Source organism: Gouania willdenowi, chromosome 10 (genome assembly GCF_900634775.1).
Source record: "Gouania willdenowi chromosome 10, fGouWil2.1, whole genome shotgun sequence".
NCBI lineage: Eukaryota > Metazoa > Chordata > Actinopteri > Blenniiformes > Gobiesocidae > Gouania > Gouania willdenowi.
Genome location: NC_041053.1, coordinates 8,167,954 through 8,195,747, shown reverse-complemented (window position 1 = coordinate 8,195,747; position 27,794 = coordinate 8,167,954). Strand labels below are relative to the sequence as shown.

Below are 27,794 nucleotides of genomic sequence, written 5' to 3'. Positions count from 1 at the left end.
TAAGTGCTTGCAAACATGAACCCTTTGATTGTACAGTAGTTTTCTTCCTGTCACTGAAGGTGGTACAGCCTATCAGGACACTTGGCCTCATGGTCTTCCCTGTCCTAGCCATGAGGAAACGGTCCTGCTCATTTTATTTGGGTTTTATTTTGGGACTTGACGAGAGTTTATTTGTTTGAAAATAAAATATGTGACTCTGTTATAAATTTGATGTATTGATTCTTTTTGAAAAGGGCTGAGGCTATTTGTAATAATTATTTTTAATCAAGAACTTTGTGTTTTATGAAGTTAACATTTTAATTTGTGGTTAGCTGCAGCAGAACTTTCAGAACAAGAACATGAAGATCAGCTGACATGACCCAGTTTGTCTATTCCTCCTCCTCCATGTTGAGGTTCCTCTTGGCTTTGTCCAACTGGTCCAGGATTTCAGTGTAGAGACTGGACATCTGCAGGGACACAGTATTCACCAGTATCACTTTGTGTTCTTTAACTCTTCAGGTCAGGTGAAGTAAATGCTAAGTCAGTGATTATTGTGCAGAGTTTACAAGTAAAATATGAATCTGTCTCATTGACTATTTTGTTTTGTTTTCTACATTGGTCTTGCCAAGTATGATGATCAATGACAAAGTGAGACAACTTAAGGAAGCTTTTAAATGTGTACTTTTTTCAGTAAGTACACAATGGTGGAATTACTTCCAGTACATCAATCTACCACAGCGGTTCTCAACCTTTTCAGCCTGCGACACCCAAAATAAAGGGCCCCCACTGTACCAGAAGATGGTTGAACAAAGACATGAACATTGAAGAACAACAGTCATGTGGAGACAGAGCCATCTACTGTATAAGGGGGAGAGCTTTCTGGGGTCCATCCACAAAGTCAGCAAAATGATGGTCCATTGTTCTATGAATCTCTGATAACACATTTATTTATTCATCTGAATAATATCCACTGTTATCCAGGAAGTTTATTATTAGGGCCAGAGTATATAGTTATTTATAAGATCTAAATCCTTGTTTTAATCAGAAATAAAATAGGTTAAAAGTGACCGAAAAGGTTGTGAAATAGGGTTTTACAAACCATAGAAATTGATTAAATGTTGCAAATTTGAGTGGCCAAAAACTGAGAGAAAAATTGGTAAAAAGGGTTCAAAGTGTCAACATGGGAACAATTGGTTTAAATAGGCAAATAATGAGGGTGACAAATAGTGAATGTGGTTAAATTGGCAAAAAATAAGCATGACATATTGTGAAGAGTTTAAAACTGACAATAATGTGTCAACAAGTGAGACAAGTGGTGGAAAGAGTTTATATGTGCCAAAAGTCTTTAAAGTGGGGAAAAATGTGCAGAAAAGACATTGAACTGTGATGGAGAAATGGCAGAAATAGAAGTCATGTAGCAAACATGCATTTAAAGAATCAAAAATATGACAAGAAAATGGGTTAAAATATGGCACGTTTGGTGTAATTGCAGAAAAATGGGCTCAAATTGTTAAAAACATAATTAAATATTCTTCAGTTTCTTGAAGGCATGTGGCGCCCCCCTCCCAGTGTCTCACGACCAACCCCAAAGTTGAAAACCTTTGATCTACTGTAACAATCAGAACATTTTTGGTTCAATTGACAGAGTGACTATGGCTTTTCTGATATAAGCTTAATACATTCCTGAGGACAATATGGGAGGATATTGATCTGGTTTGACTAAACTACTTGTAATAAATCACATGGATGTTAAGGAGAAAACCACAAGGTAATGCAATGCATCATACTTCAGAACCCACCATTACCTCTTAGTGACCACATGACTCCAAAAAATAACATTCTCTGCAGAAAATCTGGTGGGACCTTCTGGACCAGGGAAATATAGACATTTATTGTGCAGATGGAGGATTTTGGTGAGCGCTTGTTGAAATATGGGGTTGATGTCTAAAAATCAGTTTGATGTGGCTACAATACAAAATTAAAACAGTAAACAAGTTAGTTTTCCATTTCAACTGAGATTATTTTTTTGCGATTTCAGAAAGTGTTGCTTGGGAATGTTTTACTATGTTTTTGTTCGAGGCAATGCAACACACACAACTAATGCTGTTACATTTTTTTCCTTCGTAATGGATGATTTTATTCTTGATCCCTAAAGATTCTGGGCATTTTCCCTCGTTTTTCAGTTTATTACAGAGAAAGCATCATTCCACATTAATGTTCTGCTCACTTCATCCTCTACCTGTGTCTCAAAGCTTTCCTGCAGCGGTCCGAGGTGGTGCACAAAGCTCATGGCAAGCCCACACCACTTTTCAGCCTCGGAGTACTGAGCCAGGCTGTACAGCAGTATCCCTGTGTTCCAGGCACGAGTCAGCAGCCACAGCGTCTCCATCTCTGGGAAATCATCCAGCTGTGGACAAAGTCAGAAAGTTGCCCAAACAAGGTCAATTTATTAGTGAATCTAACAGAGAACATCTGTTTCATTTATTTGACACATTTGAAGAATAAAGATGGAAAGTAAACTGTAAATGTTCACAGATGTGTAAGAAACAGACCATTTTACAACACTTGTTCCTCCCTTTGATCCAAAGATGTTTGAGTAATAAGTGAAAATGAAAAGGAAAATATGCCTCATGGACTGTGAAGAAGCGTAATGTCTCAGTAATTTCATGTCTCTTTCAAAGCTTCAGCTAGCAGCAGTGTGAGGACTTGTGTAGAGTATTACTATTCAAATTGGCAGGAAGGCCTGGTGAATGGAAGCATCAGCTAATTGAAGTGCAGCTGAAAGCCCATTGATAAAAAAGAGGCTCCCAGAGCAGCAGGCATGCATGGAGCAGAGCAGCTTAATTACATAGTTAGAGGAAATAGGAGGAAGCCAGGGATGTTGCACATTGATTGGAGGTGACTCACTGCGGCTGTGATGATTGACAGGGCCTCCTCATAGTAATCCCACACCTCCTCCAGCACATGAGCCTCCACCTCAGTCACACCACTGGGGAGGGACAGGTCGATCAAGCTGTGGATGCACCTGCTGTAGAATGAAAGAAGACCGTGATCACAGATGTTTTCATCCTCGACAGATGTGGAATATTCCACTTGTTGAAAAGGACGTACCTGCATTGAGCCACCTCAGCCTGGGGTTGTTTCTTGTGCAGAGAGAGAGCAGCCCTGAGGGCCTTCTTACACAACAGAGGGAAGTGTGCTGGAGGTTCCATAGCTAATGCTACACAAAGGGAAAGAGATAAGAGAATACATTATATTTCCCTGTTTTGGCAGAAACTGTATCTTACTAACCTGCCATGGTCTCGAGCACTTTAGCTTCAAGGTTTTCCAGCTCCAGGACAGATTCCAGGACTGTCTCCACCATTGGGTCGTTCAGTTTGATACGGGCTTCAAATTCATACAGCAGCAGGATTTTTTCTGTAGGATCCATCAGGGAGCTTCCTGAGGGGTCAGAGGGAGACTCTGAGGATAGAAAAAAAATAAATATTAAAAGCACACAAACACTCACTTAAAGGGGTAGTATTATGAAAAAATCACTTTATGATTTCTTTTCTGCAGTGATATACATCCCTTTATCCTCAATTAGAGGGTCACATTTGAAAAAGTTCTGTTTCCTCCCTCCCTTGTTATTCAACATTTTGTGAAAATTCTGCTCCAAACGGGCGAGTTGGATTTCCCCCCCCCAAGATAACGTCATACGGTGGAAACTCCTCCTCCTGACAATACTGGTTCCTCCTACCCTAAAGCATGTGAGCTCCACCTTCTCAACACACAGGTAAAACAAACACTGTGGTTTAATATACTTTATTGTCATATATGTCATATATGTAAAGCTACATACACAAAATGTGTTCTCTGCATCTAACCCCTCCCTGAGGAGCAGTTAGCGTTAAAATAAGGCATAGGTTCCCAAAGTGGGGTAGGCAAATTGTCACAGGAGGTACGTGGATAAAAAATTAAATACAGCGTCACAACATTGGAAACTAGAATATAAATTACTTATTAAAGATTAAGATTAAATTAAAGGCGAAAGCCCCAATTTAATCTTAATCTTTAATAAATAGATCAGCAGATAGGAGCCTCCATGCCTTTGTAAGACTGCTGTTTAGTGGTGAGCTAATTCATTACATTGCCAGTCGTCCTGCTCTCGCAGACTTTAAGTTAATCTAATTGATTGATTTACACCCGTGAGTGACAGGTGCTCATTTCACCGTGCGCGGCAAACCATTGAAAATGAACAAGTGGTTAAAAGACATACTGTAAATTGTCCTTCCACGTTCACTGTCACTACTTCAACTAGTCGACCGACAGATAAGCATCACCTGACAGCGATAGCAAGAACAAATATTGACAGTGTGCAGTGAACATATCGTCTGTGGATAGCCCAGCTAGCATTGCCATGGCCCCGCCCCCTTCATTCAGCAAAAAAGTACAAATATGATGAGAGCTACATTGCTATGGGGTTCATATATATTTGTACGGGTGGAGATACGTGACCACAGTGTGTTGTATGCGCAAAAGTTTGGAGATTCTAAAACCCGGAAACATTCCGAAACATTTCAGAGGCGGAGTAAATGCGTCCCCATACTGCATTCACAGGCTGTAATATCACCAAGTTTATCATTGTACCAGTTGTTAGAGCTACTGTCTTTACCAGGGAGATAATATTTATTCCTGGTTATTGGTTTCCAGAGTTTAATAGGGCTTTATTTACCGGCGAGTAGTTCCTACTGCATATTTACAAGTTTATAAACATTATTTTATTATTGTGCATAGTTCCTGTTTTCAACATCTATGTAGGCTACATCTGAATGAGATACCGGTAACCTTTTAAATAATAATAATTAATAAATAAATAAATAAATAATAAATATACAACTGATTTACAAGGGTTCCCGTGCAGTAGGAACTAAGTTGTTTGTGTCCCCTCAACCAAATCCCTCCCACTAAAGTTGCATTTTACAATTTCATGATGATAGATATTTTGCATTACTGTTATATGTTAAATAAATAAAAAAACATATGGAGATTTCTTTTCTAAAAAGAGAAAATTGTTTCAATGCCAGTTGGATAAAAAATTTAATAAATTGAAAAGTTCAAATTCCGAATAAGTTATTTTCTTGTGTATTTACAGATTATTTTTATTTTTATTATATATTATTCCTCAACAGGATACATTTCAGGGACACATTTCATTGTAGGGCCAGCTACATTGTATATGACATTATCATGTTTTTTGAGTGTTCAAGAGTAGGGGATACATGCCTTCAGGTTAAAGGTCTGAAGGGGTACGCGACTGCAAAAAGTTTGGGAAACACTGATATGAGGTACTGATTAGAACCAGTGAGCCTATAATTACAAGCCTGTTCCCTTAACCATTAGTCCCTTTATCCACAGATAACATCTTTACATTCAGTATATAGTTAATCCAATATAAAGATCCAAAGCACAGTATGAGTGCTCACAATCAGTTCCATTTTTAGTTGTTGTATCACCTCGTATTGCCTTTGACATGATCTGATGTGTTTGTGACCCAATGCAAGGTAGTTGTAGGACAAAACAGTCCTGTGATCAGAAGTGGTGAGGATGACAAGAAAGTGACGTAGCAGCTCAGGTGAGTGTTTGAAACAGCTGACTCAGCTGACAGTTTACTCCGCTGCTGTTGTGATAAGGAAGCGTTATTAAAGTGACTTTTCAGAGGCTAAAAGTCCATAAACAGGCGAGTTTGGAAAAATAAACCTTAAATACTATGTTGTTGGGGTTCTTAGAACAAATGGAGATGGGTGAAAAATAGCGTAATACTGTGACACCGAACAACCTTGTACACTATTCTTGAAGGAAAAAAATGACAGGCAGTGTTGCCAACCTCATCTTTGCCAACACAGCATTTAGGTCTACTAGCAGTGGTGTTTAGGGAAGGGGGCTTATAATCAGAGGGTCATTGGTGCAAAACTATGAGATGTTGAGCCAGTCCCTTAACCCTAACTGCTCCCCAGGCACTACACCAGGAAGGGCTACAAAAAACACATGATCATGTGTCAACACACACTAATTGCTAATTTCTTGCCACATATCAAGTATTCATATTTAGCCTGCATGTTGGCAATTAAATTAATCTGTTCCCACACAATTAAAATCTTTATTTTCTTCCAGAATAGTGTTTTTGTTGGTTTAGTTATGTAACCAGTGATTTAAAACTTAAGGTTAACCACAGGTGCAGGAAAGATGATGGTCTGTAGATGTTGCAGGAGGTGAAATCGGAATGTGCTGAGTCATTGCACAGTGATTTATTTTTAGGTTAAAAAATTGCTATATAGTGATATTATTTGGTGTCAATAATAGCCTCCGTAAGAAAAGAACAATTTTGTTATTTCAATATTTTTTAAAGGTATTGAGAGCCATTGCAAAAGCGTCAAAGAGCCACAAGAGACTCCAGAGCCCCAGGTTGCAGACCCCTGCACTAGTGGATGCTTAAAAGCAGATAACTATAACAGTAAAACAATAAACGCTGATTTTTATTTCACGAGTAACTTTGAGGAAGGGGCTGTAATTTGAATATAATACACATTGTTACTGACAGACTATTCCATGTCACACACTAGGAGAAATGCTCCTCATAGAAATGAATCAAATTAATTTGCATACTTGATATTTCCACATCTATCTTTATACACATGAAATCTTAGTTGTTACTCCAACACCTCTGTACCTGATGCTGAGAGGGTTTTCCAGATATCTCTGCAGATCTGAATGTACTCCAAAGCCATAGTGAGTTCCTCAGTCTGTTGAACAAAAATAGACATTCTATAAACATTACTGCCATCTAGTGGACTGGATTTAATACATCTCTGACATCAGCTGTTTGTCGACTTCCCTCTACACCAGTTTTAATACATCTGATTTCCCATGAATGTGTACGATGAGATCGACATAGATGGATAGGATGGATGGAATGAATGGGAGTGTGTGGCACACCTGGGCTGAGCAAGGACAACTCCTGTAGAGCTCCAGAGAGGCAGCCACAGCCATCAGCAGACATGTCTTCTGGCCCATTAACAGTGTGCGATCAGGAGGGCACAGTTGGGAGAGCTAGATGCAAATTATCCACAAATACATTTTGGCTTTGCAAAAATAAAAAAGGTGTCAAAATAGGGGCAATTTTCAAGATGGTTACACCTTTCCAAATGTACTAATGTTAACAAAACTACCTGTACATGAACTTATTGAGCACAAATACATTACTGAGCACAATATCGGGTTTCCAGTCAAGTAACACATTCACACATGCAGTTAGTGATGCTAATTTAGACATTAATCATTAGGGGCCAGGTAACCTAAGCTGCCAGGAATATATTGTTATTCTGCAGGTTCTTCTTCTTCAGAGGAAATCATACTTCCCATGCGCCAACAATGATAAAATTGTGCACAATTTGGTGCGTCCGAATAGTCCCTCCTATCTCCTTTGCTATCCACTGTTCCTTGACCCCCATGAGAACGAGCATTCCAATTCTCTTTATGCTAAGGAAAGGAGGCTCAATGCTTCCTTTATAACCTCCTTTAGCCTAGGAAACACTGATGCATCCTTTGCCAAAGGAGATCATATAATGCTGACCCACAATTCCTTGCGGCGACAACATCTGAAGGGACGCGCACACTGAGTGCTTATGAAAACTCACAATGACTGACAAGGGACGGAGATCATGTAAGTTACCAGTGCAATAATATGCCATGAACAACTTTTAAAAAATAATCTAAAACTCATATCTTATGATATGTAAAACATATTATCAGATTATAATTGACAAAAAACAGACACTTTATCATTTAAGAAAAAGGGATCAGTAGCCGCTAGCATCTTTTCCTTTGATTTACTTTCAAAACTTGAGAGTTTTGAGATTATATCAGCGGAAAGTGTTATAAATGTGCTTTTAGTAGTCAATTTTCAGAAATTTGTAAAGGTTATAGAAAAGTGGATTGGAAAGGAGATAGGAGAGACTATTTGGAGGCTGCGTTCGAATAGCCCCTCCTAGCTCCTTTCCAATCCACTGTTCTTTAACCCTCGGAAGTGTTTAAGTGGTGGCCATGATGAAAAACTAATTTTTTTTTTTTTTTTTTTACAGCATTTTTAAATTTTGCTCTCATAATAACAATTGGAGTCAATGCAAGAATGCAATTTTTAAACATCAGTTTTTCACATGTAGAGCCAAACATAAGCTAAGGCTTCTGCCCCTTTTCCCTCGGTCTGACCAGTGTGTAAACTGTGTATAATAAATCATTCAATAAATAACCCCATAAATCTTAACTTGTGTTAGTTTTCTTTTAGCATCTCTTATGATAATGCATCTGTTTTGACTCATGTCTTAAATCAGCTGTAAATCACACTAAAAAATATGAACATCATTTAATTTGTTTCTCATCTATTGTTGACCTAGTTAGGCTTCCTAATCAATGAAAATATTGGTATTAATATGTTTTTTTGTGTGTCTGAGCCTTTTTTCTGTCAGTATATCCCTTGATTTGAACTGATTTTTAAATGGTAAAACTATCATCTTATTTATAATATATTTATTTAAAAATTACACTTTATGGAATTTTCATGCCAATTACAATTAAAAAGTCAATTATCTTAACTTAAATCATGATTACAACAGCAACAAATTTTGCCTATTGCGATTACTGTTAAGTGGTTGTCTGCCCTGTCCAGGGTGTACCCATGCCCAGCGTCCAATGAGAGCCGGAGATTGGCACTGGCAGACCCCCGCGACCCTGTCAAACAGGAATAAGTGGGTCTGGAAATGGATGGATTACTGTTAGAATTGTGTCATAATTGTAAAATCAATTATCAATTACGTGATTACAATTATAATCGACCCTGGCAACAGTTATCATTTTTTTTGGACTGTTGAAAGAAGTTGTTTTTGAATCAAAGATGCAAACTCCTCACAACTTGGAAAAAAAACAGTCCCAATGTTTTCAAGCTATTAGACACACCACTGCACTACCATTGAAAACAGATCAGGAACACACAAGCTAACAATTCAATTAAGGCAACTTGAAGAAGAGTGAGGGAACTATTAGTTTAACGGTATTGTCTGTTTAATCCACATCTGTGTTGAAAGGATAATGATATCCAGTAATACTACTAGTGTTGTGTTCAAGACCACACTATCCGAGACCAAGACTTGCCCGAGACCAGAATGCACCGAGACCAAGACAAGACCAAGACTTGAAAAAAATTGAAAAAAAATGTATAAATTTAAAATAAAATAAAATTATGACAAGGTTCAACAGTTAAATAACATCTCTCTTTAGTTTTAGTTTCTTTTAAATACATTTGATGGACAAAAAAGGTGCCTGCAAAAAATGAACTAAAATATTAAAACTACTACTGCTACTGATAAATTCACAATTATTCTACATATTTGAAAACAAGATTTCAATGTCAGCTGAATGTACAGCAATTGTTTAAAAGTATTTCTGCCAGAAAATAACATGGCTGGTCACCTACACACCGCAGAGTGTTTCTTATTTGCTGTGCTTTTACAAATGTATTCTTTGTGGTTCGTGAAACCAAATTTCACAACCAACAAGTTAGCGGACATGTTTAGCTCCCGCCTCTCTCTCCTACTTGTGTGTGTGAGTGTGTCACACACACTCACTCTGTCACATTAAGGAAGGTTGCGGTCATTATACGGGGTGGATTAAAGAAAGAAAAAAGGATTGTTTTATCCCGTTCTTCTCCGTGTTATTACCACATTATAAAAAAGTTTAAAAATAGCAGGAATTAGTGCTGGTCTCAAACGGTCTTGAGGGAAAATCCCGAGTCCGGGCAGCCCAAGTCCGAGACAAGACCGAGTCAAAGTGCTTCCGAGTCCGACCTTTAAAATTTGGTCTCGAGACCAAGACCGGTCTCGACTACTACAACAGTAAAAACTACTATCACATACCTGGTAGGACAGTACAAAGAACTCCCTCATTATGCCAGGACTGCGCTCGCACAGCAAAGCAGAGTTCCAAGCTGCAACATGAATGCGTTTGTCAAACATACAACTTAGAGTTGTTAGATGTTAGTAGTGGGTGACAAGAGGAGAGCATTGGTACCAGTTTTTCTAAACCAGTTAGCTGCATGTGTGCGTTGCTCAACAGTCAAAACAGATTGGCGTGAAATAGTCTGCAGGGCTACAGAGAGACAAAGAAAGATTTAAGAAGCAATGCTCAAACAGGAATTTAAGCACTCTGTGTGTAAGTATACGTACATACCCATTTTTAAATATGGCAGCAGCTCTTCTACTGTGATGTCCCTACATGAGGTTTACAGCAAATGTAAAGCTTGTAATTGTATTAAAAGTGACAATACAAATGTTTAGTACTTTTCTCTTTTTCTCACCGCTTCTCCTCAGAAGAGTTTTCCATGGTGGAGTACAAAAGCCGAACCAAACACCTGTAGAAATATGAATGGAGCAATTGTAGCCACCTACTAACTGAGTTAGACACACTTTGAGTGAAGAAAATGGAATATGGGTTAGTGCAGGGGTCTGCAACCTGCGGCTCTGGAGCCTCATGTGGCTCTTTGACTCTTTTGCAATGGCTCCCTATAGCTTTAAAAGAATAAAAAATAATGAATTGTTATTTTTCTTACAGAGGGTATAGATGATTGATGACATTAACTTCAAATACAATTATGATAAAACAATTTGTTAAGCTAAAAAATAAATCACATTGTGCAATGACTCTGCCACCTTCCTACTTCATCAACCAACAACTTTCCTGCACCTGTGGCTAACCATAAATTTTAAGATAACTGAACTAACAAAAACACTATTCTGGAAGAAAATAGAAATTTTATTTGTTTGGGGAAACATTTATTAAATTGCCAACATGTCGGCTTAATATGCATGCTTGATATGTTGCAAGAAATGAGCAATTAGGATGTGACATCACATGATCATGTGTTATTTTTTGTAACCCTTTCAATCCATTAACTCACAACATTATTCTATACTATTTTAAGTGTTTAGAATTTTAAACACTATATTTTCTTCATTGAGAAGGTATTTTTTCGGCTCCAGAAGGATTTTAATCCAGGTGAGATTAGACAAAATGGCTCCTTTCAGAGTAAAGGTTGCAGACCCCTGGGTTAGTGGATCAGAGAGTTAAACAAGATTCATCACATAGTCAGTACGACTACACAAGTAAACGGGATCACTTTTAGTGTGAAAATCACATGACCACTAAATACTGGTATTTAGTGTGTGTTCTACAAACCTCAAAGAAGTCAGGACCTGATCTTCATTGTTGTTTTCACACAAACTCATCAAAGCCTTTATGGCAATTCCCTGCTGTTCATTCTGTTCCAAAGGAGCAAATATAGTCAAAGATAAATGTAGTTCATTTTTAAGTATGAAATGTATACATGGAAACCCCAGACAGTGATCACTCTAACTAAAACAAAATCTGTGTTTTCTATCAAATCTGGAATAACAGGTTGAAAAACAAGTATTCTTATGTAATGGAAAAACACACTCCTAATTTAGATCACTCTTACTTTCAATAATCTAGGACAATATAATTACTGATATAGCAGATTTTTTTGTAAATGTAAGTTGCATCACTGATGAATAATATCATTTGCAGAATGTGAATAAAAATCACTTGTCATGTTTCGTCAGCAGGTTGGTTTTGACTTAACCAATGAAAGTGTCTCATTTCCACCTCTGCATTCTATATGCACTATGTTGATAAACGATAAACACACAAATTGCAACAAAAGTATGCAAAGTGAATGCTGGTTTCATCTACATTGTCAAGCAAGGCCTTTTATCCCCTGAAAATTATTAAAAACAAAATAAATCACATTGATGGTAAGTATATCTGTAATAATTTCCCTGTATTTTTAAATTGCAATAACAATTTCATTTAGCAGAAGCTTTTATCAAAAGCGACGTAAAACACAAGCAGTTAGGGTTAAAGCTGCAGTATGTAAGTTTTTTTTTGGCATAATTTTATCAAAAATCCATAATCATCTTTGAACATATTGTCATCCAAAGTGTTCTGAGTGGACAGTGAATCTCATCTCCTTCTCCTGGCTGTAAATGAAGTTTATAAATTCAGGAGCATGACGCTGGATGTCAGCTAATCAGAGATCTTCACACAAACACGTGTGCTTCATGAGCAGTTTTGGGCGTTTCTATTGACTGCTCGACTGAAGTCGTGCATGTTTACGTACCATGGATAAGAAAAGTGCAATGACGGATGTTCCTGCAGAAGTCTCCATCACGGCGTTAGCAACAACAGTTATGTGGCAAATCAAGAGGAAAAAGGCAGACCGAAGTGGAGAAGCAACAGAATAAAGGCACAAACATGTTCGGGAGGAATAGAGCGCTTTGCGTCCCTGTGACTGCCACCTGTGAGAGCTTGTGGAGGGGAGGAGCTGACGGCAGCAGCCACTACTCAGTAATTCATGTCAGAGTCTCTAAAACACCAGAAAACTCTCCACACAAGATAAAGTCCATACATTTGTCACTAGTCTCTATTGAGAAAAAAGTTGCTAAGAGCAATCACAAAAACACCGGTAAGGAAGGTTAAGTATTGGTTTCAGTTTCAAAACGGAGCGGAGGGAGGATTCTACAAACTGCAGCTTTAAGGGACTTGTTCAACATCCCACAGTAATGACCCAGATTGAATTTGGACCAGTGACCCTCCGCTGACAAGCCCGCATCCTTAACCGTTACGTCACCACGCGTATGCCTAAGTGCCCGTACTCCTTAGGAATGGCACAAATCTGTAGTAAATACAAGTATTTCATATTGGGTAATGGTGTACAATGAAATTAAAGCTCAGTGTGGATGTTTACTTTGGGTTGTCTCCCGTTACTCTGACTGCTTACAGAGTCACAGGAAAAGCCCCTAAAGCAGTGTTAGTTTTGACAGCAAATTTTGATTTAGATTTAGTCATAATTTTTTGACTAAAATGAAACTTAGTTTTAGTCAAAATTGAGTCATCAGGACTATTTCAGTTATAGTCTCGTTTTAGTCAACTAAAAACCATTAAGATTTAAGTCGACTAAACCTGTTGCAGATATAGTCATCTAAAATATAAAGCTAGAGTTTATGCATTTTTATAAAGCTTCAATTACCATTTATCTGTATACATACATCTACTTGATGCCTCTGGACACATCATCAGTTATGTGCCTGGTCTCATTGAGCGTTTCGGGTCTTTCAGCATAATACACCCTCCTCTAGGTGACCCAGCCATGGCTGATCAGGCCCCGGCTCATGTCCAGATGGCTAGCTAGCTACCATGACTCCATGGCTCTCCTCTTTTGAGCCACAGCCATCTTGAGGTCTTTTCTGCCGCGTCGGTGGTACTGCGGATGGCTCTCCTCCTTCTCTCTCCCTCGATGCCAAAACAGCTGAGTGCTCTGGTTAGGGAACAGGCTGCAAAACCCCTACACCTTGCTCTCCAACCAGCCAGCTGGCAGTTACTGACCAGTCCCGCATACTTGGAGAGCTTCCTCTCAAAGGCTTCTTCCAGGCGATCTTCCCACCGGATGGTCAGCTCCAGTAGCATTATTTGCTCACTGGCCTCAGACACAAGGACAATGTCTGGTCGCAGGGTGGTAACTGCAATGTGGCCGGGAAACTTCAGCTGATGTTCAAGATCCACCAACAGCTGCCAGTCTTTTGCAGAGGTTAGGATTCCTGCAGAGGTTGGCTGCTCCCCAGCTCTGACAAAGGCGATGGTTTCCTTGGAGGGTTGGGCACGCTTCGCACACACAAGTCCTTTGCTGATAACTTCAGCAATGGTCTTAAGAACCTGGTCATGCCTCCAGCGGTACCGCCCATCTCCAAGTGCCCTGGTGCAACAGCTGAGAATGTGTTCCAGAGTTCCTCGCTTGGAACACAGTGGGCATGCTGATGTCTCTGCTATGCCCCATGTGTGCAGGTTTGATGGACTTGGGAGTACGTCATACACTGCCTGGATGAGGAATTTGATGCGGTGAGGTTCGGCTTTCCACAGCTCAGCCCAAGTCACTTTCCTCTCGCCCGCGTTCTCCCATCTTGTCCAAGCTCCCTGTTGCTTCATTCCCACTGCCTTGATGATTCTTGATTCTTCCACTGCAGCTCTCACCTCCTCCTGGACAAGGCGGCGCCCTTCCTTCCTGCTGGTGTTTGTTCGGGGAGTTGGAAAGGAGCCTAGCCCAGCTCTACCTCGTGTGACCACTCCCACCAGGCTCCTCTGATGCAGCCTTGCCTCTGCCTCTTGAACTGCGATCTCTGCCCTCCATTTCCTTCCAGTCCTCACTTTGGTCCCTGCTTTAGCCACCTTCGGATCACATGAGTCCCTGTACTGAACCACTTCTCTGGCTCTTGTAACCTTAAACTCCTCCTCCAAGGATTTGAAGGGGAGCTGCAGTTTATTTGTGTGCCCATAAAATGCAAGGCTTCTCAGGCTCTTTGGTAATCCAAGCCCTCTCCTGAAGTGGCTGCTTACCCTTCTCTCTAAGCTCTCCGCTGTTGAGATGGGGACTGCATAGACAAGGAGGGGCCACAGGATCCTGGGTAGAATGCCGTGCTGGTATACCCAGGCTTTGAACTTTCCCGGGAGGCCTAACTTGTCCAATGCAGTGCAGGTCAACTGGATAGAAGTTGTGTCTCTCAGGGAGCTGTCAAAAACCTTGCCCAAGCTCTTGACTGGCTTCTCTGTGATGGTTGGGATGGCTGTGCCTGTGATGTTAAAACGAAACTTGTCCTCTACCTTCCCTTTTCTCAGCACCATGGACCCTGACTTGGCTGGTTTGAATCACATCCGGGCCCAATCCATCACCTTTTCGAGTCCCTTCAGAACCCACCGGCAGCCTGAGACTGATTCCGTCATGACTGTGAGGTCATCCATGAACGCCCTGATGGGGGGTTGCCGCTGTCTGGATTTTGATAGGGGTTTTCTGCACTCTGGCTCAGCAGACTTGGTGAGCATGTTCATGGCTAGGAAAAATAGTGTCACAGAGATAGTGAAACCTGTGATAATACCATTCACCTTAGAATACCAATACCAGTCAAGCCACAGCACTGACAGGTTGCCTTTGTTCTTTCTTACCTCCCTAATCAGCTGTGTCACCACACCAGTGTGTTCCAGACAGCCTGGCATTCCTGAGAGACCGCCCTTCTGGACAGATGTATTGATGTAGGTGTTCTGTTCCAGGTAGGTACTCAGCCGTCTGGAAACAGTGCTGAAGAAGATTTTAGCCTCAACACTGGTGATGCGGAACTGGTCAAGTTGGGTGGAGTTTTCCTCCTTTGGGATCCACACTCCTTCAGCTACTTTCCATTGATCTGGGATCCTCCCTCTTCTCCAGAAAACTCGGAGGACTTTCCACAGACGCAGCAGGAGTTTGGGACAGTTCTTATACACTTTGTATAAAGTGCCACTTGGTCCTGGAGCCGAGCCTGCCCTTGCATTGTGAACAACCTCCCTGACTTCCTTTAGCTGCAGCTCAGATGTGTCAAACTGCACCTCAGGTTCAGGGGGGTCTATTAGGATGTTACATTCTCCTGTTCCCTTGCAGGGTTGCTGTACATCTGCTTCAGATGTTGGTCTATTTCTTCCTGCAAGGACGCAAGTTTACCACTGCGCTTCTGCCCCAACAGATCCTTGGTGAAAGGGGTTGGAGATAAAGGTTGCGCGCTTGCGGGCTCTCTCACGGCGCCGCCTCCAATGCCACTCAGCCTGGCGGAGCACCCTGATCTTTTCCCGTAGGATGCACATTAGCTGGGCCAGGCCAAAGCGATCTTTGTCTACGGCCTCCTTGTATTGGGACTTCAGTACCTTCATCTCCTTCCTGATGTTTGGAGAGGGCTCAGGCAAATTACAAACTACAAGCCCAGAGCCTCTGTTGCTGCTAATGACCTCTGCCTGTCCAACAGTCTGAATAACTTCTATTGTAGATTTGAAAGACAATGGGACAGACCTGACTCCAACCCCCCTCACACCTCTGACCAGCCTCACTCCAACACCTTCACTCCCCACATCAAAGCTACAGTCTCACCACAGCTGCCTACAGAGGCTCTCTCCTCTATCCCCCCCCCCCCCCCCCCAAGACCGTCGCTCTGACATCTGTGGTCATGAAGTCCTTTGAACGCCTCATGCTCTCCCACATCAAGGACATCACCGACCCCCACCTGGACCCCCTGCAGTTTGCCTATAGATCCAACAGGTCTGTAGACAATGCTGTAAACCTGGCTCTCCACTTCATCCTCCAGCACCTGGACTCCCGAGGCTCCTATGCCAGGATCCTGTTTGTGGACTTCAGCTCTGCTTTCAACACTATAATCCCAGCTCTCCTTTAGGACAAGCTTTCCCAGCTGATTCTGATGTTGTGAATCCTCACAGCTCTTTCATTTTTAGAGTAAGTTGTTCCGGATCTTTACTTCTCCTCCTCGCCGAACCGCTCAGCTGCGATACTGACTGAAATGATTGTTGTCAAGCCTTGTAGCTTCCTGTCAGCCTCCCCCTTTACCGTTGCCTCCAGAATTTGGTCTACGTCATCATCAAACTGCTTCCATACTGAGGACATACTAGCTGCCGGCCATTTGATCCACCTCCTGTCAGACTTGATGCTCAAGGGATTAGCTTCAAACACTTGGAGGTTCCGGGCACTATGGGGTGACTCCGGGCCTGGCCCCTCCTGCGTCTCACCAGGTTGAGAACCTGTGCGTTGTGTTGCTTCTGCTCCCAATGAGCACTTCATCCTTGCTCGGTGGATCTTTAGGCCGTGGATGTTCTTGCAGATTTTTCCGCATGTACACTGCTTGCTCGTAATCGATTGTCCAATGCTTAGGACTGTTGCCATTGTATCTATCCGGATGGGATGCTCATCCTCCCCCTCTCTCGGGCACCCCTGGGGGTATTTTTCCATAAAGTTCATCGTAGCTATGTTGGGAGTCCTCCTCTCAGAGAATACAGATTGGGTTGCCAGCCCGTTCTGCCCCGGTTGCCGTCTCTCCGAGCTGTCACTGACTCTCCAGTAGTCACCACACTATTCATGGTTGTCATCCAGTCTTTCCTGGCTGTCACTGATAACTGTTAACTGTGTACATACATCTACTGATGCCTCTGGACACATCATCAGTGATGTGCCATCAGTTATCAACCTGATATAGGAGAGTACCGTGATAAGGCTTGCCCCACCTTCCAACTTGGTTGCATTTGTATTTCGTCCTATGTGAACATTATACAGTAGTTTAGTTTTTTAGTCAATGAAAACAACAATATATTTTGATTACATTTTCGTTCATATCAGATGTAATTTTTTTATCTTAGCCATAGTTTAGTTATTGTTATGCGAAAAACATATAGTCAGCAAAAACTATGACAAAAACCTTTAATCAACAAAATTAACAATGCCATTGAGTCTATACAGAAAGCTTCCAAGTTTACTAAAGTAATTGCATGACTTAATGTGTTTGTTTTCTTGGCCTGTAGCTGGTGAGAAGAAAGAAGAGGATTGATATTGTAAAGCTTTTATCCGGTATCATTCTATACATAAGAGCCAAAAACATCAGTACAGGGGTAGTGACAAGACACAATCCCTCATAAAATCCACCATTTGTTTAATTTCTTTCTAAAGTGCAGGTACTGCTGATTTAAATTATAATACCAGAGCTATATCGATATAATGACAAAAGCTGTGTTTCCATTACCCTTGAAATGCGTAAAATGGAAACAACTGACTTTCGAAAAAGTACTCAGATATTTCGCTAAAAGGTTTTCACATAATCATGAGGAGGTATTTAAGGCATCTCGATATTGAAATGTGTCGCTAAAGCGCCATGGAAACACTTTTTACGCAAACACACGTCAAAGAACGTGACGTACATGGTCACATGACCACTGCTCTCTACGTATGAACAAAAGAGGAAACAGACATTTCCAAGCAATATACTTAAAGATTATTACTGCCACATTAGACAAGAAACAACAAAGGAATACGACTTTTATAAGGAGGTTTAGAGCGTTCGTCTGTCTGCAGTGAAGTCTCGCGGGATGAGATTTCAAGGGACTTACAAGGCCTCTGCCCAAAACGTTCAATGGAAACACGTTCAAAGCACAATTATACTTTGTCAATATTTAGAAATATCCCTTTTATTTCGCAAAAATATGTAATGGAAACGCATAATGTACACAGTATAATGTTACTCTCAACTTTTATGATTGCTGTAACTTGTACTTGTACCTCTAAGGCGATTTGAGCAGCTAGACTGAGGAGATTGAAAGCAGCAGCCTGGGACACCAGTAGATTGTGTTCACAGCCAACTGGACTCTTGGAGAGACGTGCTATCTCATTGACAGCCTCTACCGCTGAATAAAAGACACAGACAACATGCAGACCATCAGACTTTAAAGTAGCAGTACCATTTACATACACGATTCATCCTCAAGGTACCTCTTTTGGCGTTGTTCTCCTGCACTGCCATTTTGTAGACACTGAACTGAGTGAAAATACTGTCTACCTCGCACCTCTCAGCTTCTTTTATTGCTTCTTTGGCCTGAATCAAAATGTTTCAAAGTCAATGCAGCCTCATGTAACAGAAGCACTACAATTTCAAAGTTTAATGTAAACATGACACATATAAACTATCTGGGATAAACATTTCTTCACTGATTTTGCTTATATTGCAAAAGTTCTTTTGCCTTTTCCAGTTGTTTGAGGTGCAGAAAACAGGAAGCTCTGTTACGCTGCAGCTTGGCTAATACTGGCTCCATCTGACCAGTCTTAAAGAAACTCAGGGAATAGTTGTACCACTGCAGAGCCTCCTGGAATCTTTTCTCCTGAAAGTAAATGCATCAATTGCAGACTGAGGAAAGTAAAGGTATATATCTACATTCTCAAACTTTTCTGGGATCAAGTAACCCCTTTCTCTTATTTCTGAATCACTGTACACCCTTTATGAACAACTATTACATTTTGCTCAGAATTCTGTGAAAAAACAACTCTAGAGCATAATGATGGAATGAAAGAGTGATAAAACACATTTTAAATGTATGATTAAAACAGTATTTAGTGCCTCCTGAATAGATTTATTACTACAGTTTTTAATCATTCATCTCCCGCCTGGTGTGGGCCCAAGTCTGATCCTTGTATTTTCAGTTCATGTTCTAATCAAGATCATTTCTATCATCGTTTTGTGTCATTTGTTGTTGTTGTTTGTCTGTTCTTTTGATTATTCAGCATATTTTTCTCTTATTTTGTGTGTTTGTGTTTTGTTGGTAATATTTAAATTATTCTATCTCAGTGTGTGTGTGTTTTTGGCGTCGTTTATGTCGTTTTGTTTGTTTCTCTGTTATTTTTGTGTATTTTGTAGTGATCTTGTGTATTTATCTTTCATTTTGTGTGTTGCTGGTAATGGTAAGTATTTTTCTCTCTTAGTGTGTGTGTTGTTGGTGTCTTTTTGTTGTTGTTTGTCTGTTTTTTTTATTATTCATTATAATTTTCTCTTATTTTGTGTTTTTGTTGTTGTTTTGTGAGTTGCTGGTAATATGTAGTGTGACTATCATTTTTAACGAACAATAAACATTACAAAACCCCATATTTCGAATGCTTTCATTTGCTAATTTTCCTCTCTCTCTGTCTCAAGTACCCCCTGTAGTGCCATTGCGTACCCCTATTTGAAAAACACTGATCTACACTAAATACACCATACCAAAAGCAAATTTATCTTAGTTCATATTGTAGGATTATTCATCATGTTAATGTGTTATAAAGAAGCTACAGCACTATAAACAAACCACAACAAGTTCTCTGTTGTAAACATGAACAACACAATCTGTGGTAATTGAAGGTGTAACAATGGTGTTGATAAATACCTCAAAGTGTTTGGATGCTTTATCCCACAACATAGCATGCAAGCTTGTGATGACCTGCTGAGTCAGCGGTTTACCCGTATGGTGTCCTGAGAAGGTGTGAATGGGATTAGACCAATACAGTAACAACAGTTTCAACACCTCAATATATTCCTATTGTTAAAATGACAGAAGAGGAAATACCACTAATAATATCTTCAATCTTCTGTTTTCCCAACAGCTCTTTGCCTCTTTGCAAAAGCAACTCAATGTGCAAGACGAGAGCAGATCCCAGGTCAGGGGAGGACACAAAGTGTTGACACACGTGTTTCAGATGCTCAAATGCCAGGGTTTCTCTAAAAAAGAACGATTGTGCATGTTCATCCACTCATATAAAGACAAACAGTGACATGGATTTTACCAAGTGAGCTACAGCAGATCTGTGTGGAGGATTACCTGTCCTTAGACATGAGAAGTTTCACTGTGCTTAAACTCTCTTCAAGAGACACTTTGAACTCCAGCATCTTGTTGAGGCCTTAAAAAAATGTTTAAACAATGTTTTAAACAACTATTCAAAGCAAACAGACTGGCTGACTTGGATTATGTCTTTCTTTGAGAAATTTAAACACTATTGTGGTTAGTATTTTATTACTGATTATCTGGAGGGGGGGGGGATTAGGGAGTTAAAAATGCAAGTGCTATGGTCGCTTTCGGCAATCTCTTGACACGTCGACTGATATTGTTTAAATAGAAGGACAAACATCCCCGCACTTTTAAATCATGGTAGATTATATTGTTCATTTTCTTAAAATATGACAAAATATGATACACCACAAGAGGCAGTGCCCGGATATGTTATTTCATCTGGCAACCTTTTGTAACTTATATAGAATAATGTAAGCTAAGGATACTGTAAATTAGAGCTTCTTTTTTTTCATTGGATACTCAGGGTTTTTTTTTAATTTGTATGAATACATACATATAAGCAAGTATCTATTGTATAGGTGTTTATGCATGAGTACATATGCATACATTTATTTTGTATATCAAATATACCTACTATAATTTGTCCTTTCACAGCATGTATGAACTTCTGTTATTGTTTATAAAACATTGAGAGAATAGCTCAGCTGAAGCTAAGGGGTGGGAGAGGTGGATGTTTCAGTTCTTAATTCAAACTTAATTGATGTTCATATTTTTGTTTGTATGTATAATCGAAAAAGAAACAATAAAAAGATGTTAACAAAAAAACTAAAAAAAATGCAAGTGCTGATTGCTTTCCTTTCAGAGAGATGTTTTCAATTTCATATCAGATGTGAGGAAAAAAAGCGCCATGTTCAAAGCTTCTTTAAGGTTTTAAACTCTGTAGTTTGTTAAAACACTGATTCTTACACTTCCTGGCTGTTGTGAGGACTTTATTGTCTTTCTGTTATGTATAAAGAATGCACTCAGAGCCTTAAGTTTACTGACCTGCTTTAATATGACTGTCTGAGGCCCCACATCTCAGGAGAATTCTGACATAGAGGAGCAGTCCAGATGCACTTGCACATTCCTGTACAACATACACATGATATAAAACCAGTGAACCAAATGATTCCATCAAACGCTGACCTGTGTTGAATGGATCTCCCACCTTATTGGCTAAACTGACAGTACTGAGAGCCTTGTCTTGAAACATCTCAACGTCCCACTCTGAATAAACATTAGCGAGGAGCCGTAGGGACCTTGCCTTTTGGAGGAGAAATTAAAAATATTTCAAACATTATTGTCATTTGAAACTAAAAAGAGCTTTTGACTGAATATTTTTTTCTTTTGCATGGCTTTACCAAAGCTTCTGATCCAGGACCGCACCTCCCATTCATTTTACCAATCTCATAGCTCTGGCTAGACAAAAAAAACATTTTCTCATGGCACAGTTAATCTTTTCTTTCACAATTGAAAATTTCAATTTGAAATACCTCAACCAAAATGAACTGTCTTCAAACATTTTCATCTTGTAAGTCTCTACTCCAAAATTGTAGCACAAGAGGGACAGGTAAGCTGTCTGTGAAGGAGACGACATCAATAGTTTTATTCTCTACAGTTTTAATAACAGGTAATGATGGGATAACAGGGATTCAGTACATCTTTGGGTAGTCTGAACAACATGTCTTTACAACGCTGTATGCAGACCACAGCTTCTTGGTGGTTCCCTTGACTCATGGCCTGCAAAAAAGAAAATTCTTTCAAGTATTTTTGAGATTTCCCCTGCCATTATTTCTCAGTTCACATTTTAGATGTCTCACACTTCACACTGCACATTAGCACTTAGTTTCGAGGCTGCCAAATATCACACGAACAAAGATTCACTTTGAAAGTGTTGAATGTCACGTTGTGCACCAGCTCACCGACTCTGCCTGGCATGAGAGAATTCGAAGTAGCTCTTTTTCCACATCCCCTTTGGCAGAATTGACATCAGCTGCTCCATCACCTCTGGACGTTAGCATGTTGTAAAGGGTCTCCAGGCTCTATTGTTATTTCATGACAAAGACATACTGTTTATGCTGAAAATGGCATCTTCATGCTTTTTCTCTGTCTTAAAGTTTTGTTTTGTTTTCTCCACCTTGACAGCAATCTGAAAGAAATGATGAGCCATCTGAGGATTTTTGGACTCCATCCAAGTTCTCCCAGTTTTGCTGGCCATCTATCAGCATAAGAAACCCTCAAAAATGCAATTCCTTATGCTTTTAAGCAATGATGAGCTCGGAGAGTATTGCTCACCAGAATCTGCTTGCGGATAACACCCTCTGCTGGATTAGCCGGCTCACAGCAGTACAGCAGACTGCACGCCACCGATCTCACTATGTTTGGAGAGAACTTTTGACTGTAACTTTATTCTATTTACAGTGTGATAGCGATATAAATTAACACCTCATAGAATACAGTTAAGGCCAAAATTATTAGCCCCCCAGGAATTATGGAACATTTTCCTAAAATTCTTCCCAATGATTGCAGCATTAATAAAAATTGATACAATAAAACATTCACCACTGCTATTTAGTAGAATAATATATAATATTATAAATTACAATTTTGGGCTTGCTTTATATCAATCATAGGAAAAAATGGGGTGGTCAAAAATATTAGCTCCCATGTGAATTCTTGATTTCAAAACACACCTAATTAACCAAACACACACTAATCACACACCACAAATCAATTGGCTTTATATCAATCATAGGAAAAAATGGGGTGGTGAAAAATATTAGCTCCCATGTGAATTCTTGATTTCAAAACACACCTAATTAACCAAACACACACTAATCACAAACCACAAATCAATTGGCTTTCTAACAACACCTGAACATACAATCGTCATAAAAGGGCACTTCAAAGCATTTTTGAGAGGGACTACTTTTACTCACTTTGCCAAAAACAAAGGGAATCAGTATTGAGCTCAGAAAGAAGATGGTGGAGGCTCATGATAAAGAAGACTAAACTGCATTTCCAAGCATTTCACAGTGTCTACAACTGCTGTATGTTACACTGTTACCAAGTAGAAGAAGACAAATTCTGTAAGAAACAGACCAGGGAGAGGTCATAAGCGCAAGATTTCAAGAACTCTAGAGAGGAAAATAGTCAGGGATGTCAGCAAGAATCCCTGCACATCTGCTGAGAAGATAGTTGCTGACCTGGCCTCTTCTGGAGTTGATGTTTGTCAGGGCTCTCCATCGTGGTGGGTTTCAGGGCCATCGTTCCAGAAGAACCCCATTACTCAAAGAGCAGCCCATCAAAGCCAAACGGAGGTTTGCCCGTGATCATTTGAATGGTAAAGATGAGTTTTGGTAGTCTTTGCTTTGGTCTGATGAGAATAAATTGGAGGTGTTTGGGCACATGGATGTGCTTATATTAGGCAATAAAAAGGAGAGGCCTTCAACCATGGTGGTGGGAGCATCATGCTGTGGGGCTGTTTTGCAGCCTCAGGCAAAGGGAGCCCTGATCGGGTCCATGGAATCATGAAAAAAGAAAGTTTTGTTAAAATTTTGAGGAATAATATGCACAAACCTGCTCGTAGTCTAGCCTTAGGTCGTCGCTGGGTCTTTCTACAAGACAATGATCCAAAGCACACATCAAAAGGATACAAAAACCAAGGTCCTGGAGTGGCACACAGAGAGCCCTGACCTCAATCCAATTGAGAATCTATGGCGGGTACTCAAAGTAAATGTCCATGCCCGGAAACCACGCAATTTGCACCTTATGGAACAATTTGCGATGGAAGAATGGGCCAAAATCCCTCAGGAGACCTGTGCCAACCTAGTAAAGAACTACTCTAAGAGGTTGGTGTCAGTTGTGGTTCAGAAAGAGTACACTATTGGCTATTAATGGCCAAGATGCTAATCATTTTGGATGTCACATTTTAGCCCTTTCTTGTTTTAACTCATTGTATCAATAAAATATCTGAATCAAACTTAGTGAATATTTTGTATGTGTTATTCTGGAAACAAATACACGACAAACACTTGTCAATGGCCATTTCCATGGAGAAATCAAGAGTTTTGTCTCATTTCATAAGGGGGCTTTTAATTTTGACCTCAACTGTACTGTATGTAGCAAATGTAGTTTTTTTATTGTTTAGTGTAAAAATTAGCACCTTTAGCTTTCTCCTTGTTACTTATGCTGGTATCCACACTCTTGGTGGCAGTCCAGTTCCACAAGTGAACAGCACATTTTTCAAGCTGAAAGATAAAAAACATGGTCAACATGAATTCACCACGCTGACATAATTTTTAGTTAGATGTTGCCTACACTTTATATCAAAGTAGAAAGATAAAAGCAAAGATAAAAGAAAGACAAAGTACAAAAACTGCAAAAAAAAATTTCCTCGGCCATAACAACAATACAATCATGAAAAGCAGGGATTTTCAACCTGTGGCTCATTAATACTATGGTACTAAAGAATTGCTTTTTTTCTTTGTTTGTGATTGGGTAATTAATTTGTATGTGCGGTGGACTAATATGTGGCCATCTATGTTTTTCTGAACTGTGTGAAGCAGTCAAAAGCACAGTTCTCTTCCTTTTTAAAAGAGGGTTGAAGAATGTAGTTAAAGTATCAAATTAGGGCTTTTAAAGTGTATCCTGGTGAAGAATAACTCCATTACTCAACTTGCTATGACACATTTTGCTACCTGTGGATCTGGTATTTTAGGGACATCTTCAGGTTTCGGGACTTCAGAGAACAGTTTCTCTATCACATCTTCATAATCTGTCGCATTTCTCTGGAGCAGATTCGCAGTAAGACCTTAATGAGAAATGTGACAAATCATAGACAAAACATTTCAACCATATATGATACCTCCACACACAAAATATAGGAAAAAATGATTTATTCATTTATTCTTTTTTTTTAATTCTGGGATAAACCAAAAGAAAATTGTAATGGGCTGCTTTTGACAGCAAAGCTGAATCGCAGTCTGCCTGACAATGCACCCCCCAGCTATTTCTGCATGGTTAGGTCCATGAAACACACTCTGGTTATGTGCAAATAAAATGACCTGTCCATCTTGTGCACTTCCTTCAAATTTGTAAATGAATTAATTAAAAGTGGCTATGTAGTTATGGAAAGTTAGTTATGGCGTTACGGAACTTCATAAATCATAACTTCATAAATCAGTGATAAACTGAAAATGTTCTCGTGGAGTTAAAGAAACGACCAATTAATAAATCCCATGAAGTTTACAGAGTATACTAAACTATAAATGGAGGTTGTTTTGGTCCTGGCTACACTGCTTAGGCTCCATAAGGTTTTCTAGGTATATTGCACTGGTATGATGTACAAAACTAAACATGATAAAAGGCCAAAATAATGGTCAGATTCAAGTGATTAGAAATAGGTGATACAGTATACTCTGTTCTTCTGTGTGTAATTTCACCATCACAGTACCACTACCATTGATATATGTTTATTTGTAATATTAAACAATATAGTATGTAGTTTATATTAATCAATTTTATTAACACATTCAGCCAACCATAGATTATGCCAGACACATTTTTTCTTTGATTTATTTATTTATTTTTGCGACTCCCTTCTCGTCCATTACAAACGAAAGTGCAAATATTCATGTATATTGTGTGAATATTGTACATGTACATATATATATATATATATATATATAGCCGAACTAAAGGACAGCACAGAGGCACTCATCATGGCTGCACAGGAGCAGGCCTTGAGCACCAGAGCAATAGAGGCCCAGATCTATCACACCAGACAAGACCCCAGGTGTAGACTGTGCAAAGAGGCCAATGAGACAATCCAGCACATAACTGCACGGTGTAAGATGCTGGCAGGGAAAGCTTACATGGAACGCCATAACCAAGTGACTGGTATAGTGTACAGGAACATCTGTGCAGAGTATGGGCTGGAAACCCCAAGGTAAAAGTGGGAAACACCTCCAAAGGTGGTAGAGAATGACCGAGCCAAGATCCTGTGGGACTTCCAGATACAGACGGACAGAATGGTAATGGCGAACCAACCAGACATTGTGGTGGTGGACAAAGAGCAGAGGAAAGCCGTTGTGGTCGACATAGCAAAACCAAGCGACTTCAACATCTGGAAAAAGGAACACGAGAAACTAGAGAAATACCAGGGGCTCAGAGAAGAGTTGGAGAAAACCTGGAGGGTGAAGGCATCAGTGGTGCCCGTGGTCATTGGGGCACTCGGGGCAGTGACCCCCAAACTGGAGGAGCGGCTCCAGCAGATCCAAGGAAATACATCAGACATCTCGGTCCAGAAAAGTGCAGTTCTAGGAACAGCACAGATACTGCGCAGAACCCTCAAGCTCCCAGGCCTCTGGTAGAGGACCCAAGCTTGGAGGAAAAAAAAGAGACCGCCCGTGGAGGGTGAGGAAGAGTTTTTTTGTTTTTGTTTATATATATAATACTATTTCTAATACAGAAAGACAATTATAATAAATAACTATTAAATATTGGAAAAGGGGTAGGATTTGAGTTGAGTTTACTTCTACCTACCCCTTTTCAGGCATGCTAATCAGAGATATGTATGTATGTATGTATGTTGATAAGTATGTGTGGGTCTAATTAAACAGTTTATAATTTTTTTGTATAAACTGTATTTTCACAAGATATAATTCATTTTCATTTATTAACATCAAAAGGTGTATATATTATTGGATGTGTGTAGGAATATTCACTGGTTCAAACCGTTTTACAGTCACTGGTTCAAACCTAATGCTGTAATCCGCCATGGAGATAAAACAGTAAGAAATGTTCATGGGACTGCTGAAAGTAGTTTAAAAAACAAAAACAAAACAAAAACGCATTTTATTTGAGCGTGGCTTGGCATTTTGAAAAAAAAAAAAAATCGTATTTGGATAAGCTAAGTGTCTAGTTAGCATAAATCATATCACCATTTCTTTAGCCTAGCAACAAGGATTAGCTTAGAGTCGTAGTAGCTGCTGTGACTCTCTTCGTTTTCTCGTTTAATATTGTGAAACAAAACGTGCGTTTACACACATATTTATTCAAACATATTGTGACGAGGACAAGTGAAAAGGACTATTACTTACAGTTCACCTTAGACACAAACCACTCCATGTTTGAGTTTACTTTCGGTCGCTGCTGGTGACGTCACACCAAGTTTGATTGACAGCAACTGAAAACCCCGCGAAAGTAGTTCTATGACTACAAAACCCCAGGTTTTTTTTTTTTTTTTTTTTTTTTAAATAGGTTTTTAATGAAAAGTTCCTTGCTTTTCTTGGTAGAGTTGAACAAATTTGCAAATTAGATGAATGAAAATTATTATTATTTTTTTTAATTGGTATAATTTATTTTATTCATAATTTGTTCATAGTGTAATGCATTATACATAGTAATTCTAAATTCAAAAAATCTTTTTCAATAAATGTTGTGGCCTAATAAATGTATAATAACTATAGTTACAACACAACTCTAAAATACCTACTTTTATCATG

The 27,794-nt window shown here is 39.6% G+C and overlaps 1 protein-coding gene across 2 annotated transcripts; it reads right to left on the bottom strand.

Annotated features, from left to right (window-relative positions):
* Positions 1 to 312: 312 nt before the first annotated feature.
* On the bottom strand, positions 313 to 27,449 carry tex11 (testis expressed 11). Of its 2 annotated transcripts, none has more exons than XM_028459717.1 (29): positions 27,390 to 27,449; positions 24,987 to 25,099; positions 24,452 to 24,536; positions 22,582 to 22,661; positions 22,424 to 22,504; positions 22,209 to 22,328; positions 21,946 to 22,026; positions 21,780 to 21,865; positions 21,648 to 21,705; positions 21,455 to 21,550; positions 21,292 to 21,373; positions 20,278 to 20,356; positions 20,026 to 20,177; positions 19,846 to 19,931; positions 18,673 to 18,810; positions 18,425 to 18,527; positions 18,215 to 18,339; positions 11,245 to 11,327; positions 10,367 to 10,420; positions 10,240 to 10,280; positions 10,081 to 10,158; positions 9,927 to 9,997; positions 6,955 to 7,068; positions 6,689 to 6,761; positions 3,271 to 3,441; positions 3,091 to 3,199; positions 2,887 to 3,007; positions 2,219 to 2,386; positions 313 to 446 (listed from the first exon to the last, which is right to left on the bottom strand). In XM_028459717.1, exons 1-29 carry the CDS (start codon positions 27,415 to 27,417, stop codon positions 369 to 371), a joined length of 2,754 nt encoding a protein of 917 aa, XP_028315518.1. In that variant the 5' UTR covers positions 27,418 to 27,449; the 3' UTR covers positions 313 to 368. The 2 variants fall into 2 exon arrangements, with proteins under 2 accessions (XP_028315518.1, XP_028315519.1); XM_028459718.1 differs by having other exon boundaries at positions 22,424 to 22,435.
* Between the last annotated feature and the right edge of the window lie 345 nt (positions 27,450 to 27,794).

What these genes read in the sequence shown, in the direction of transcription:
- tex11 (XM_028459717.1), bottom strand. Translation starts at nt 27,417, where the DNA reads ATGGAGTGGTTTGTGTCTAAGGTGAACT. An exon ending in TCTCATGCCAGGCAGAGTCG is followed by an intron (nt 22,027 to 22,208) that starts GTGAGCTGGTGC and finishes TCTTTTTTGCAG; the next exon opens with GCCATGAGTCAAGGGAACCA. An exon ending in CTGTCAGTTTAGCCAATAAG is followed by an intron (nt 21,374 to 21,454) that starts GTGGGAGATCCA and finishes TATGTTGTACAG; the next exon opens with GAATGTGCAAGTGCATCTGG.